This window comes from Hyaena hyaena, unplaced genomic scaffold (assembly GCF_003009895.1).
Source record: "Hyaena hyaena isolate Hyena2069 unplaced genomic scaffold, ASM300989v1 scaffold_373, whole genome shotgun sequence".
NCBI classification, from domain to species: domain Eukaryota; kingdom Metazoa; phylum Chordata; class Mammalia; order Carnivora; family Hyaenidae; genus Hyaena; species Hyaena hyaena.
Genome location: NW_024081005.1, coordinates 1,299,330 through 1,313,344, shown reverse-complemented (window position 1 = coordinate 1,313,344; position 14,015 = coordinate 1,299,330). Strand labels below are relative to the sequence as shown.

At 39.4% G+C, this 14,015-nt stretch overlaps 1 protein-coding gene across 2 annotated transcripts in view; it reads left to right on the top strand.

Annotated features, from left to right (window-relative positions):
- The window catches only part of SLC10A6 (solute carrier family 10 member 6), a 44,917-nt gene extending 35,546 nt beyond the window's left edge, over nt 1-9,371 (top strand). For both annotated transcript variants that reach the window (XM_039250541.1, XM_039250542.1), the window contains 3 exons: nt 1,034-1,209; nt 4,506-4,663; nt 9,043-9,371. In XM_039250541.1, coding sequence (XP_039106472.1) covers nt 1,034-1,209; nt 4,506-4,663; nt 9,043-9,260 — 552 coding nt within the window. In that variant the 3' untranslated portion in view covers nt 9,261-9,371. The remainder of the gene's footprint in view (nt 1-1,033; nt 1,210-4,505; nt 4,664-9,042) is intronic.
- The last annotated feature ends 4,644 nt before the right edge of the window (nt 9,372-14,015 follow it).

Sequence of the window (14,015 nt, the reverse complement as noted above, 5' to 3'; positions counted from 1 at the left end):
TCTCTGATGCATTGGATTATTTTCATTTTGTTCTGCTCCCCCATGACCACCTTCCTCCACGCCTTGAATCATTTCAAATCCAGATCGCAGCTATAACAACAGTTATAGACAGTTTGCTGTCTACATGATATGAATGGGCGCTTGTCAAAATCCTAATATTCTCCAAATATTCTGGGTCTGGCTTTCTCTTTGTCTGATCTAAAACTCAAACTATTGGAAATTCTTTTATGTTGAACAACAAAAGTAAGAACGATATTCATTTGGGAGAAGAAAGAGGTAACTGTTAGTACCTCTATTCAAATAATGTTAGCCCAGATTATCTAGTGAAGAACGGGTAGATTTTATTTGGAGGAGAGGGGGACCGGGATGAAAGCCATAGGAATCCATCGGTAGTTGAAGAAGTAATAAGAAGAGAGTGGCAGATAGCCAGGCAGGACAGATCTCAGTTAAGGGATTACCAGCGAGGGATCTAGGAAGTGCATGTAGGGGTGGTGGAGGCTTATTGTCAGATTATGCTTATTTCATAAATTTGTCCTATCCTTGAAAAAGTCCACTCCCCAATCCTTCTGGCAAAATCTTCTACTTCCAGGGAAAAAATACTAATCTTAAAAGAAGACTTGGATTTGTGTTGAGCCCCACCGATTTCCAGCTTAGCCAAGTCAGTTGACCACTTTGGAACTTAGGTTTCTTTTCTGTCAAATGAGATTGGATTCGGTGGTAAGTCTCTTCTTTGTTCCAAAACTTCTAGGTTCCCAGCTTTTTATTTTACTTATTTTTGAGAGAAAGAGAGAGAAAGAGCATGAGACAGAGCATGAGCGGCAGAAAGAGAGGGTAAAACAGAATCCAAAGCAGTCTCCAGCCTCCAAGCTGTCAGCACAAAGCCCAACATGACCTGAGCCGATGTTGGACACGTAACCGTCTGAGCCACCCAGGTGCCTCCGTTCCCAGCTTTTTAGAAGCACTGATGGACTTCGCATCATAGAGCTGAAAGGACATGATGTTTACATGTACTTATTTTATTGGTTTGCTTTAGATTGGGGCCATTGTTGGTGGGGTCCTCCTTTTGGTGGTCGCAGTTGCTGGTGTGGTCTTGGCAAAAGGATCTTGGAATTCAGACATCACTCTCCTGACCATCAGTTTCATCTTCCCTTTGATTGGCCATGTCACGGGCTTTCTGCTGGCTCTTCTTACCCACCAATCTTGGCAGAGGTACAGTTAAATTATCCGTACACTGTTTTGAGGAGGATAAAGTAAACACACTGTATGGCAGGCTTTGATGCCTGGGTCTGTCAGGAGACATTAAGAGTCTTGACTTACAAGGTGGATGGAACAGGATGACTCATGATAAAGAGAGTGAAAAGATCACAGTACTTCTTACGTAAATGAGAACAAAGGCCAGAGTGATGGGAAATTGTAATCTGTGAAATTAGGATTGAGGTGTTAACACCACATGTTGAAATCTAGACACATTTCTCTTCTTATCCTAGTAATTAGATAGGGTTGAGATGGTTTCATTAAATATAGAGATCATTCTAGGGCATGAGCAAGATTAAAGAGATTAAGCATTTATCCATTGTTTGTGCCAAATTCTGTAAAAGTGCTAATGATAAGGGGCAAGAGGAGGAAGGGCAAACTGGAGAAGTAAGATGGGACTTTATTGGATATCTTGTCATTACAAGTTGGGACATATAATTTATAAATATTGTGAAATATTAAAAATGATAATACTCCATGTTGTTATGTCTGTAGGTGAGTTGTTGGAGGGAACATAAGTGGTATAAATTCTCTGGAAGGTAATTTAGTCATATCAATAGATTTATAAATATTTATAGCTGTTCACTCAGTGATTTTACTTCTAGCAATCTGTCCTGAAGCTAGGACTGTCGATAAGCACACGAATATTGATGTGCGAAGATGTTGATTGCAGCATTATTTATAAATATAAAAAATACAAACAATTTAAATATCTGACAATAGGGAGATATTTAATTCATAATGTATCTATGCGATAGACCGTGGTGCATCAATTTTAACGCTTTTGGGAAATACTTAAAAGATAAATTTAAAAGAGAATAGGAAACTATGCATTTTGATTCCCTTTTTGTAGAAGAAAGCAGAAGAATTTTATGCATGAAAAAATACTGGGAGAAAAATACCATATGCTAATAGTGTTTAATTTTCAGTAGTAGGATTAAGAGTAATTTTAGTTTCTTAACATTTTCTTGGTATATTTCCTGAGTTTTTTGATGAGTATGTACTATCTCTAAAGTCAGAAAAGAATTATTGAAGAAAAGTGAGCTATGTAGTTGAACTTCGAAGGTGGGGTTTCAGCTTTAAAACGCTTAAAAGATAGATTTAAGTCAAAGAGAATAGAAAGTGGTGTGCATTTTGATGTTTATTTTGTAGAAGAAATCTGTTTCTAGTCTACTTGGGGAGCATTTAGGATTATCCCAGGTAGTGAGTGATGCTCTGCCTATGGTATCTCTTTTACTTCTTACTATGAGCCTGAGACATAGTTACTATTAGTACCCTCATTCTACAGATGTGCAAATCCTTCAAGACGTTAAGGAATTTGACCAAGTTAATAGAGCCAGAATGTGGTGGAATTAGGATTTGAACTGGAGTTTGTTTGCAAAGCCAGTAATTAGGAACATATTGTTGAGTGGTTGAAATATAACCAGATCTGTAAAGTATTCCTATGGCAAAATGTAGTTAACAATCTTGTCTTCTCCATACCTGATGGCTTGAGAAAGATCAGGATTGAGACATTGCATTTGGCTTGTGAATGGTCCAGGTGTGAGGTCCACTTTTGTAGCTTACTCATATCAAGTAATTGACAGGGGTCTGAAAGGAGTGAGAGTGGTCTAAAGAAAGCATAGCAAGCAAGAGAGTAAATAGAAATATTGTAAGAGTGGTAGAGTTTGCCCTGTACCAATGTTTTCATGCCCACACTATACCTCCCCTTGTTACCTCCATATTCCAAACCAGCTTGCACAGAGATGCTGTTTTGATTCTGAAACACCTCTTTCCCCTCTTCACTTCCATCTACAGAAACTTGAAGACCCTCTTTATAAATTAGAAACAGACAAAACTGCTTAATGCAGCCCCCGAGGTCTTCCTTTTACTCTCTCCTGATTTTTAGTTTTCAAGTGAAGTTTATCTCATTTTCCCCCCAATTAGCACTCTCAACAATAGCTAAAACATGGAAAGAGCCTAAGTGTCCATCAACGGATGAATGGATCAAGAAGATGTGGTTTATCTATACCATGGAATACTACATGGCAATGAGAAACAATGAAATCTGGCCATGTGTAGCAACATGGATGGACCTTGAGGGTGTTATGCTGAGCGAAATAAGTCAGGCAGAGAAGGACAAATATCATATGTTTGCACGTATAGGAGGATTAGGAGGAACTTAACTGAGGACCATGGGGGAAAAGAAGGGGGGGAAATGGTGGGGGAAAGGGAGAGAGGCAAACCATGAGAGACTCTTGAATGTTGAGAAACAAACAGAACTGATGGATGTCGGGGGGGAGGGGGGGATGGGCAGGAGGAGGGCACTTGTGGGGATGAGCACTGGGTGTTATATGGAAACCAATTTGACAATAAACTATTTGTAAAGAAAAATAAAAAATAAAAATATCTAACACCCAAAAATATATATATAAAAAAAGAAAACTAATAAAATACAGAAAAATAGAAAGTAGGGAAAAAACGTGTTCCTAAAATCTTTCACCAAAGAGTTTTAGATGTTTAGTTTTAGACATTTGGTTTTCACTTAGGGTTTTTGTGTTACCTTCAAGTGTTGTTGAGTTTATATTTTCCCATATCTATGTCACCTTTCCATGCTCATCTCTAACCCTGCACTCCACACAGATTGGCTCACAGCATATGCACCGCCTCCTGGTAGGTGTAGGTCATATGTGTCCCTGGATCTTTAATTTTAGTCACTGTCCCACATGAAATGCTGCTCCCACCCTCACGCTTTCATTCACCTATGCCTCTGTGAAGCCTTCTCTACCCATTTATGCCACTTACATGAATTTATGTAGCTTCTCTCTGACCCTCAATCATATTTTGTCTTGTGTACTGGATCTTTCCTGTGTGTATTTCATGTCTTTCCACCCAGATTCCTAGGATGGGGTTCTGAGGGTCTCTGAACAGTCTCTTGGAGAGCAGACCACCTCCAGAATAGGCACATTCATCAAATGATTATGAAGAAAGTAAACATCTTTTTGGAGGGGCAAAGAGAGAAGGAGAGAAGAAAATCCCAAGCAGGCTCTGCACTGTCAGCTCGGAGCCCAAGGAAGGGCTTGAACTCATGAACTCTGAGATCATGACCTGAGCCCAAATCAAGAGTTGGAGGCTTAACCGACCCAGGTGCCCCATGAGTAAACAGTTTTAGTGGCCTAAGCTCATAGCGTATATTTATTGCTGTATATAAGAGAACAATTTAAGAGTCCTAATTCTAGTATGTACCTCTTGAAAAATTCTTTCATTGGTAGGTGCAGGACGATTTCCTTAGAAACTGGAGCTCAGAATATTCAGATGTGTGTCACCATGCTCCAGTTATCTTTCACTGCCAAGCAGTTGGTCCAGATGCTTAGCTTCCCACTGGCCTATGGACTCTTCCAGCTGTTGGATGGATTTCTCATTGTTGCAGGTGAGTAGAGCCTCCAATGGGGAGATGTGATTGAAAATTGTCAACCCAAGCCACAAACTTCTTTTTCTACCTGAACATACATGTACTATGCTTGTGATAGATACATTTTTAGCCCAGCATTTCTGGGGAAAATAGAGTGCACAAACAAGACCCTTTGCTTTCACAGCAAAATATCAAACACATGTGATGGGAGTTTATAATTATAAACCAACATGCTTCATAAAAGACAATGCACTGTTAGAACTTAGATTCTAGGACTTGATAAGTCTCCATGAGCAATAATTTATCTTCAACATGACATTTGTTCTATTTCATCAAGAGCCATGAGGTCTTCCAAATGCCAAGTTATTTCACAATGCTTCTCTGACTAAGAATTGTACTGAATGGCTGTGAAATATTTTTTAAACTATGAAATATAATACATACACAGATATTGAAATACATATTTGTTTACATGCATATCATATATACCTATCCATATAGCCAAATATACATCATTTTAGAGTCAGTCATTGGATAGGTTCACAGAATGTCAATTTAAAAAGACATGGATATATACATACACACATATATTTTAATCTTGGGCCATTGTAAATTTTCACTGTTACCAGGGAACAGGTTCTGTGTAAGACTGAATAATTACTGGTATAACTGATTATCTACTGATTGCTAATATAACAGTCAACATAAGGAATATTTGGGGTTGAATTTTATCAGAAAATAAGAGAAATCTTAGCAGGATAAATCTCCCTGGTCGCAGATGCAAGTTTTAATTTATTCTCCTTGGTGAGATTATGAAGGGAGGAACACATCTGACTCATTCCCAGGTATCTTCTAGCACCCAGGAGAGCACCTGACTCACTGGAAGCATTCCATAGGTGTTGCTAACTGACTGACTGACTGACTGACTGAATGGAGGAGCCATCAGTGACCTGATGAATATTTCAATCACAAATGGTCCATTCTAGATAAAAATAGCCATTGTGATATATCAAATTATTTTCTTCCATAGATTCCTCTTTTTTAAATTGAGGTATAATTGACATACAACATTATATTAGTTTCAGGTATACCACATAATGATTCATATTTGTATATATTGTGAAATGATCACCACAGTAAGTCCATTTAACACCTGCCCCATACCTAGAGGTTTTTCTCCCCTTGTGATGAGAACTTGTAAGATGTACTCTCTCAGCAATTTTCAACTATACAATACAGTGTTATCAACTATAGTCACATGACTTATGTATTTTATAACTGGAAGTTTTTACCTTTTGACTCCCTTCACTGATATCCCTCACCCTGCTACCTCCCACCCCTGCCTCTGGTAACCACATATCTATTCTCTATCTCCATGAGCTTGGTTTTGCCATGCTGTATTTCCATTTTTGTTTGTCTCAGGAATTTTATTTCACTTCTGATTTCTTTGTTGACCCATTGGTTGTTCAGTAGCAGCCTGTTTAGTGTTCACATATTTGTGAATTTTCCAGTCTTCTTCTGGTAGTTAATTTCTAGTTTCATACCAGTGTGGTCAGAAAAGATGCTAGATATGATTTCAGTCTTCTAAAATTTGTTAAGACTTGTTTTGTGGCCTAACATATGATCTATCCTGGGGACTGTTCCATGTACTCTTGAAAATATGTATTCTGTTGCTTTTGGATGGTATGTTCTGTATATATCTGTTGACATCATCTGGTCTAATGTGTCATTTAAGGCCAATGTTTTCTTATTTGATTTTTTTGTCTGGACATTCTATCCATTTATGTGAATGGGTGTCAAAGTCCCACATTATTATTATATTGTTGATAATTTCTCTCTTTCAGTCTGTTAATATTTGCTTTATATATTTAAGTGCTCCTATGTTGTGTGTGTATATATTTATAAATGTTATCTTCTCTTGTTGGATTGACTCCTTTGTCATTATGTAATGTCCTTGTCTCTCTTTATAGTTGTTTTTTTTTTATGTTTTTTTTTTTTTTTATTTATTTCTAGGAGAGAGAGACAGCGCGAGCAGGGGAGGGTCAGAGAGAGAGGGAGTCACAGACTGAAACAGGCTCCAGGCTCTGAGCTGGCAGTCAGCACAGAGCCCGACGCGGGGCTCGAACCCACGAACGGCGAGATCATGACCTAAGCGAAAGTCGGATGCTTAACCGACTAAGCCACCCAGGCGCCTCTATAGTTGTTGTTTTAAAGTCTATTTTGTCTGATATGAGTATAGCTACCTCACCTTTCTTCTGTTTTCCATTTGCATGAAACATCTTTCTCCATCCTTTCACTTTCATTCTGTGTGTGTCCTCACATCTGAAGTGAGTCTCTTGTAGGCAGCATAGCGATGGGTCCTGTTTTTTTATAGTTTTAAAAAATGTTTATTTATTTATTAAAAAATTTTAAATTGTTTATTTATCATTGAAAGACAGAGAGGGACAGAGCATGATCATGGGAGGGGCAGAGAGGGAGACACAGAATCTGAAGCAGGCTCCAGGCTCTGAGCTGTCAGCACAGAGCCTGATATGGGGCTCCAACTCGCAGATCGTGAGGTCATGACCTGAGCTTAAGTTGGATGCTCAACCAACTGAGCCACCCAGGCGCCCCTAGTCCATTTACATTTAAAGTAACTACTGATAAGTACGTACTTATTGACATTCATTGTTTTCTGGCTGTTTTGTAGTTCTTCTCTGTTCCTTTCTTCTCTTGTTCTCTTCCTCTGTGGCTTGATGGCTTTCTTCAGTGGTGTGCTTAGACTCCTTTCTCATCTTTTGTGCATCTACTAAAGGTTTCTTCTTTGTGGTTACCATGAGGCTTACCTCTAACAACTCGTATTTATAATAGTCTAGGGATGCCTGAGTGGCTCAGTCGGTTAAACATCCTACTTTGGCTCAGGTCATGATCTTGCTGTTCATGAGTTCAAGCCCCATGTTGGGCTCTGTGCTGACAGCTCAAAGCCTGGAGCCTGCTTCAGATTCTGTGTCTCCCTCTCTCTCTGCCCCTCTCCTGCTTGTGCTCTGTCTCTCTCTCTCTCTTTCAAAAATAAATGTTAAAAAACCCCCGCAAATAATCTATTTTAAGTTTATAACAACCTAAGTTTGAACACATTGTAAGGCCCTACATTTTTGCTTCCCTTCATGTTTTGTTTTTGATGTCACATTTTTCATTTTTACATTTTACATTTTGTATATTTCTTAACTAATTATGGTAGCTATAATTATTTTTACTACTTTTGTCTTTTAACCTTCATATTAGCTTTATAAGTGATTAATCCATTACCTTTCTATATACTTACCTTTACCAGTGAGGTTTATACTTTCATATATATATTTTTGTTATTAGTTAGCACCCTATCTTTTCATCTTAAAAAAGCCCCTTTAACATTACTCGTACATGTTGATGAACTCCTTTAAGCTTTTGCTTCTCTGGGAAATTCTTTACTTCACCTCTGCTTCTGAATGGTAAGTTTGCTGAGTTGAGTGTTCCTGGTTGGAAGTTTTTTTCTTTCAGCACTTTGAATGTATGATGCCACTCTTTCTGGTCTGCAAAGTTTCTGCTGAAAAATCTGCCAGTAGCTTTATGGGGTTTCCTCTGTGTGTAACAAGTCATTCTCTCTTGCTGCTGTTATGATTCTCTCCTTGTCTTTAACTTTTGACATTTTAATTATAATGTGTCTTGGTATGGCTTTCTCTGAGTTTGTCTTATTTGAAATTATCTTCCTGGACCTGGATGCCTGTATCTCTTCCTGCCCCTCAGTCTGATGCTATAAAATGAAGAAATGAATCTCTTCCACATTAAGTTCGGGGCACTTTTCCAAGGGCTGCTTCTGGGCTGGGCCCTGGGGTGGGTGAGTCAGCTTGTGGTTCCTCCTTTCAATGCACCGCTGTGTCTCATGGGTACCAGGCCTGTTGGTCTTAAAAGCCAGATATTTTGGGAGCTCATCTATCAGGTGCCTGTCTTAAAAATTGGGGTACCTGATCTTGGGTAAGAATCCTTTGCTCCTGAGGAAGAAGCTCCATGTTTTGAGTTCTCTCCTGATTTGGGTGGCCCTGTCTGGGGTGGCATTTCTGACAAGATGGTAACTTGTCCTTTCCTACTCACTCCCATGTGGTTCCCTCTCGTTCGTCTGATGCAGTGGGGTTGTTTTGACAGTTTTTGGGTTCTTTCCCAGAGGAATTTAGTATTGTCTGTGGGGGGAGGCAAGTTCAGGATCTACTTATGTTGCCTTCTTGAACCACAATTGCCTGTTTCTCTTTTCCGTTCTTTTTCCTGCATATTTTCACATACATGGCCCAAAGCAAACACAGCCCCAAAGTGTTGACAAGTATACAATATCACTACCTTACGGTTTTTGTTAAGGTGAGTTTTTAATACTATTTTTTAACACCTAGCATACAAGATGTACGAGCGGAGATTGAAGAATGAACACAGAAAAAAGAACACAGGATGTAAAGAAGGCTGCCATAACAAGAAATCCACTTCTCCCAAAGAGACCAGTGCTTTTTTGGAGGTGAATGAAGAAGTTGCCATAACTTCTGGGACATCAGTGCCGATGGATCTGCACACAGCCCTTGAACCAAGTGGCCACATCTCTTCTTGTACCTCGTAAGGGTTGCTGGCCTGACTGGGTCTCCATCTTCCTCAACGGCCAGTAAAGACAGTGCAGAGCTGATGTGTGGATCTCATTGGCAGGGCCTGTGGGAATATTTGGATATTTATATTTTCCTGTGGTTTGTGAACTGTCCTAGGATCCATTTTTGAGAATGTTTTCTGCCTATTTCAGGGAATTCTTTTGGGGGTTTGCACAATATATTTACTAGCTGCCATATGTGTTCTTGTCTTCCCATGTAGTGAAGAGTAATGCTGTCATGCAAAGTCATCCTGGATCTTAACTTCCTGAGACTTAGGACTCTGTAGAGGAGATGTCACCTCCTACTGCAGGGAGAGAACAGAGTCTGGACCCACTTGACTTTTGGATTTGGGACAGGTTCTTTGGAGCATTGGGGAGGGAGCATACAGTTCCCATAAAAAAATGAGGCCATTTCTCAAGTAATAATATTTTTTTTAGGGCTTGGAAATCTTTTTGGATTTTAGATGTAATACAAGTTTAGGGGGAATATAACGACCGCTTGTGGTAAAATGTGAATGCCCCATATTTTCACTCCCTAATGATAGGCACAATGTATAAACACTTTCTGTGTATATATCACTTTAAGAAACATTCCCTATATTGAGATCATTCCATAATTATACTGTTTCATAAGTCTCTTAATGACGTGTTATGGAGCATCTTTCCATGTCAGTCTTTGTTGACCTACCTCATTCTTTAGAACCATGGCTTCATGGACATATTCCATTGCATAGAAGTACTGTAATTTATTTAATGATTCCTTCTTTGTGGACATTCAGATAGCTTTCAACGCACTGGTGATTAATTTTAATGCTGCTACGAACACCCATACTGTCGTGTGAGTGTTTCTGGAGAATCCCTTCCTATGAGTTGAACTGCCAGGCCAAGTGCACAGTAAGAGGCTGGTCAGGCTGCTCTCTGGTGATGTAAGTGGTAACTGGATGGGCCTGGCTTTCCATGGTTTACCAGTCTAAAGAATGATCAGTTCCAATTTGTGAAAATATCTCATTTATTTATTTATTATTATTTTTTTAAATTTTTATTTATTTCTAGGAGAGAGAGAGACAGCGTGAGCAGGGTAGGGTCAGAGAGAGAGGGAGTCACAGACTGAAACAGGCTCCAGGCTCTGAGCTGGCAGTCAGCACAGAGCCCGACGTGGGGCTCGAACCCACGAACCGCGAGATCATGACCTGAGCGAAAGTCGGATGCTCAACCGACTAAGCCACCCAGGCGCCCTGAAAATATCTCATTTAAAATTGCATTTAAAAAAATGATGAGTGAAGTAGAGTATTTTTCATGATCACTTGCCTATTCACGTCCTTCACCTGCCTTTCTATTGTAATTTTCCCTTTTTGATTGATAGCATTGTAACAGCTCATGGATAGTGACACCTTGTCCTATTTTGTCAACATTTTGCCTACTTTTAATCTTTTAGCTTTTGTTTTTCTATCATTTGCTGTATAGACATTTTGTATATAGTTTTTATATATTTACCTTTTTTGTCTATTGAAAAATGTTTTTTTGACCTGAACATCTGTCAAATGTTCTATTTTTGTGTGCATTGTAAATTATGATAGCATTTCTTTTTGAGAATGTATTTAGCCCCTTTGCAAGGTGTTCTCTTTGGGAGTTTGTACCTATATTTACCATCTGCTGTGTGTGCTCTCCGGGAGTAGGTAAAACCCTTCCTCCTGTATTCTGACATTATTAAAAATATCTCCCGTATATTTTTCTATTATTTGTATGGGCTAAACATGTTTATTCCATTTTGAATTTACGTTTTTGTATGGTGTGTTAAGAATCTACAGTTTTTATGGCTAATTAACATCATATATTAAACCATTCATCTTCTCTCTACTGACTTGAAATGTCGCCTTTCTCACATAATTTCCTATATAATGTGTTTTTGTTGGGACTGTATTTAGTTCCGTGTTTCTCTGTCCTTATTTGTAAGTTTTGAAATGTGTGAGAAAGTGTTTTTCCTGAGATTCAGTGCTGTGCAATTTTATTTTGTAAGTATTCCCAAGAATCTATGGGTTAATATAGTGATAATGATTGGGGCACCTGGGTGACTCAGTTGGTTAAGCATCTGACTTTGGCTCAGGCATAATCTTACAGCTCAGGAGTTCAAGCTCCATGTTGGGCTGTGTACTGATAGCTCAGAGCCTGGAGCCTGCCTTGGAACCTGTGTTCTCTTCTCTCTCTGCCTCTCCCCTGCTTGTTTTCTCTCTCTCTCCCAAAAATAAATAAACATTAAAAATTTTTAAAAAATATAATAATGATTATTAAGGTATTCTCACGACAATTAAGAACACCTTTGTGGTAGAACAGAAAGAGCCTCATTAAGTGTCACAGGTATATTTGTATGGAAAACAACTATGCAGAGTATGTCATGTTTGTTAATTCTCAACTGCTGCTTTACTACTTGAAGATTTCCATTTATCCACCTGATACATGTTTAGGTGTTGAGAAGCTAGTCTGTGCTGAGTACAGGCACATGGACCATGTGGCAGTAACGAGGCAGGGAGGTTTCCTGCTGGCACGTGTCATACTTTAGTGGGACTAGATTCCTGCAATGAACACAGTCCCCCCAGTGGAGTTGGGCATTAACAGAGATTCCCAATCCTAAAATGAGCATTAACATGAATTTTAAAGAAACCACAGACAATGAATTTGTAAATCTTTTCTCTACCTAGTCACCTAACACAAAGAGGTGAAATCCAACGCTCTGTTCTGAAAGCATTAAGTGCGTGGTCAGTATTCACCACAGTCAGGACTGGTCTGGGGAGAAGACCGCCAAAAGCCATCACTTAAGACAGACACGAAACAAATCAATGTAAAGGTTTGAAAGTGGCCCCGTCAGAAGACTGCAGAGACATGTTGCTGAGAACTGGAAACCGTAAAGTTGTCCCGGAGGCTTCATGTTATCTTTATTATGAAGAATGTAACTTAAAAAAAAAAAAGGCTCAAACTGAATAAATTGTATTTTAACTGATTTATTTAACTGAATTAAATAATTATGGGTTCATGAAGGCGGTGCCTGTGTGAAGCTCAAAAGTGGGACCAGAGAACTAATGTCAAGCAGAATTAGTCCAGCTCCATGTTCTGAAAAAAGCCACTGGATACTTGAGGCAACATAGCACAGTGGGAAGAACATGGCTTTGCCAGGGCCACTTGCTGTATTCCGCTTAAAGAGCTAGGATGCCTTGGAGTAGTGTGTTGAAGTCAGGCCAACTTAGAATTGAATTTCAGTTCTGTTATTTGGGCAACATTGGGCCCGTGACGGTCCCTCTGAACTTTAGTCTCCTCTTTTAAAAAGGGTGATAACATTTGACCCTAAACACCCTGAAAACACCTGGTAAAACGCATGGGAAGTGCTCAGTGAGTGTCGTGAACCTTTTCCTTCCTGTGTGGTCATAGTTCATCCTCGAATACAACGGGTAGTTTGGCCTAACCAGTTCAATGAGTCATATTTTAGCTTCTAAGCAACCTTCTGACCAGCCTTTGTGTGCACTTTGCCCACCCTGAGGAGCGCAACCCAAATGATCACTCATTCTGGACAGAGCTAAACTAAACAACTGGCAACATGGTTTATCAGCAGGCATCCTGAGATTTGCTTGGCGTGACCTCTAGACTATACTGAATTTTGTGTGAATGGGTATGTTTTTCCCCATGAAGCTGAAGACTACTTTAAAAAAATGTTTATTGGGGCACCTGGGTGACTCAGTTGGTTAACTTTGGCTCAGATCATGATCTCACAGTTTATGGGTTTGAGCTTTGCATCAGGCTTTGTGCTGACAGCTCGGAGCCTGGAGCCTGCTTCAGATTCTGTGTCTTCCTTTCTCTTTTTGCTCCTCCCCGGCTCGTACTCTGTCTCTAGAATGAATAAAGGTTAAAAAAAAAATAAAAATAAGATACTCTGTCTTTAAAAATGTTATTTATTTATTGATGGGGGAGGAGCAGAGAGAGAGAATCACAAGCAGGCTGCCTGCTGTCATTGCAGAACTCAATGCAGGGCTTGATCCCACAGACTGTGAGATCATGACCTGAGCTGAAATCAAGTCAGATGTTTAACCAACTGAACCACCCAGGCGCCCCTGAAGATTACTTTCAAATACTCCCGGTCTGTGAAATTTCAACAGCTATATATTCAGATGCCTCTGGGTTCTGGAAGATCTTCGATCAACACTGTGTTAGCTACTAAGGAATGGTGGAAACTGACAGGACTGGAAAGGCACACGCTGCTGCCTTATAGCTATTGTTTCCTTTGCCTTTATTAACAGAACCAAGATTTTGGTCAGGGCAGCAGTAAGACTAGCTAAAAATAACTTTCTTGAAGTTAGAGATGGCTATGTGACACAGTTCTTGCTAATAAGATAGGAGTGAAGTCTGCTTGTGATTCCTAGACAATGTTCCTTTCTTGCTGTAGCACTGATTGACTTTCTCCTTGTCAACACTATTTCCTTCCTGGAATATGGATGTAATAGCTGCAGCTGAAGAAGCCATTTCCAGACAGTGAAGGAAAGGTCAGGATAATTATATATCTGTTGGCATTCTTAAACTGTAGGATCAATTCCAGCAACTGGCTACTTTTGAATTTAATTTTTAAATTAAATTAAATTTTTAATGTTTATTTATTTTGAGAGAGACAGAAAGAGAAGCAAGGGAGGGGCAGAGAATCTCAAGCAGGCTCTGCGCTGTCAGCATGAAGCCCAATGTGGGGCTTGAATTCGT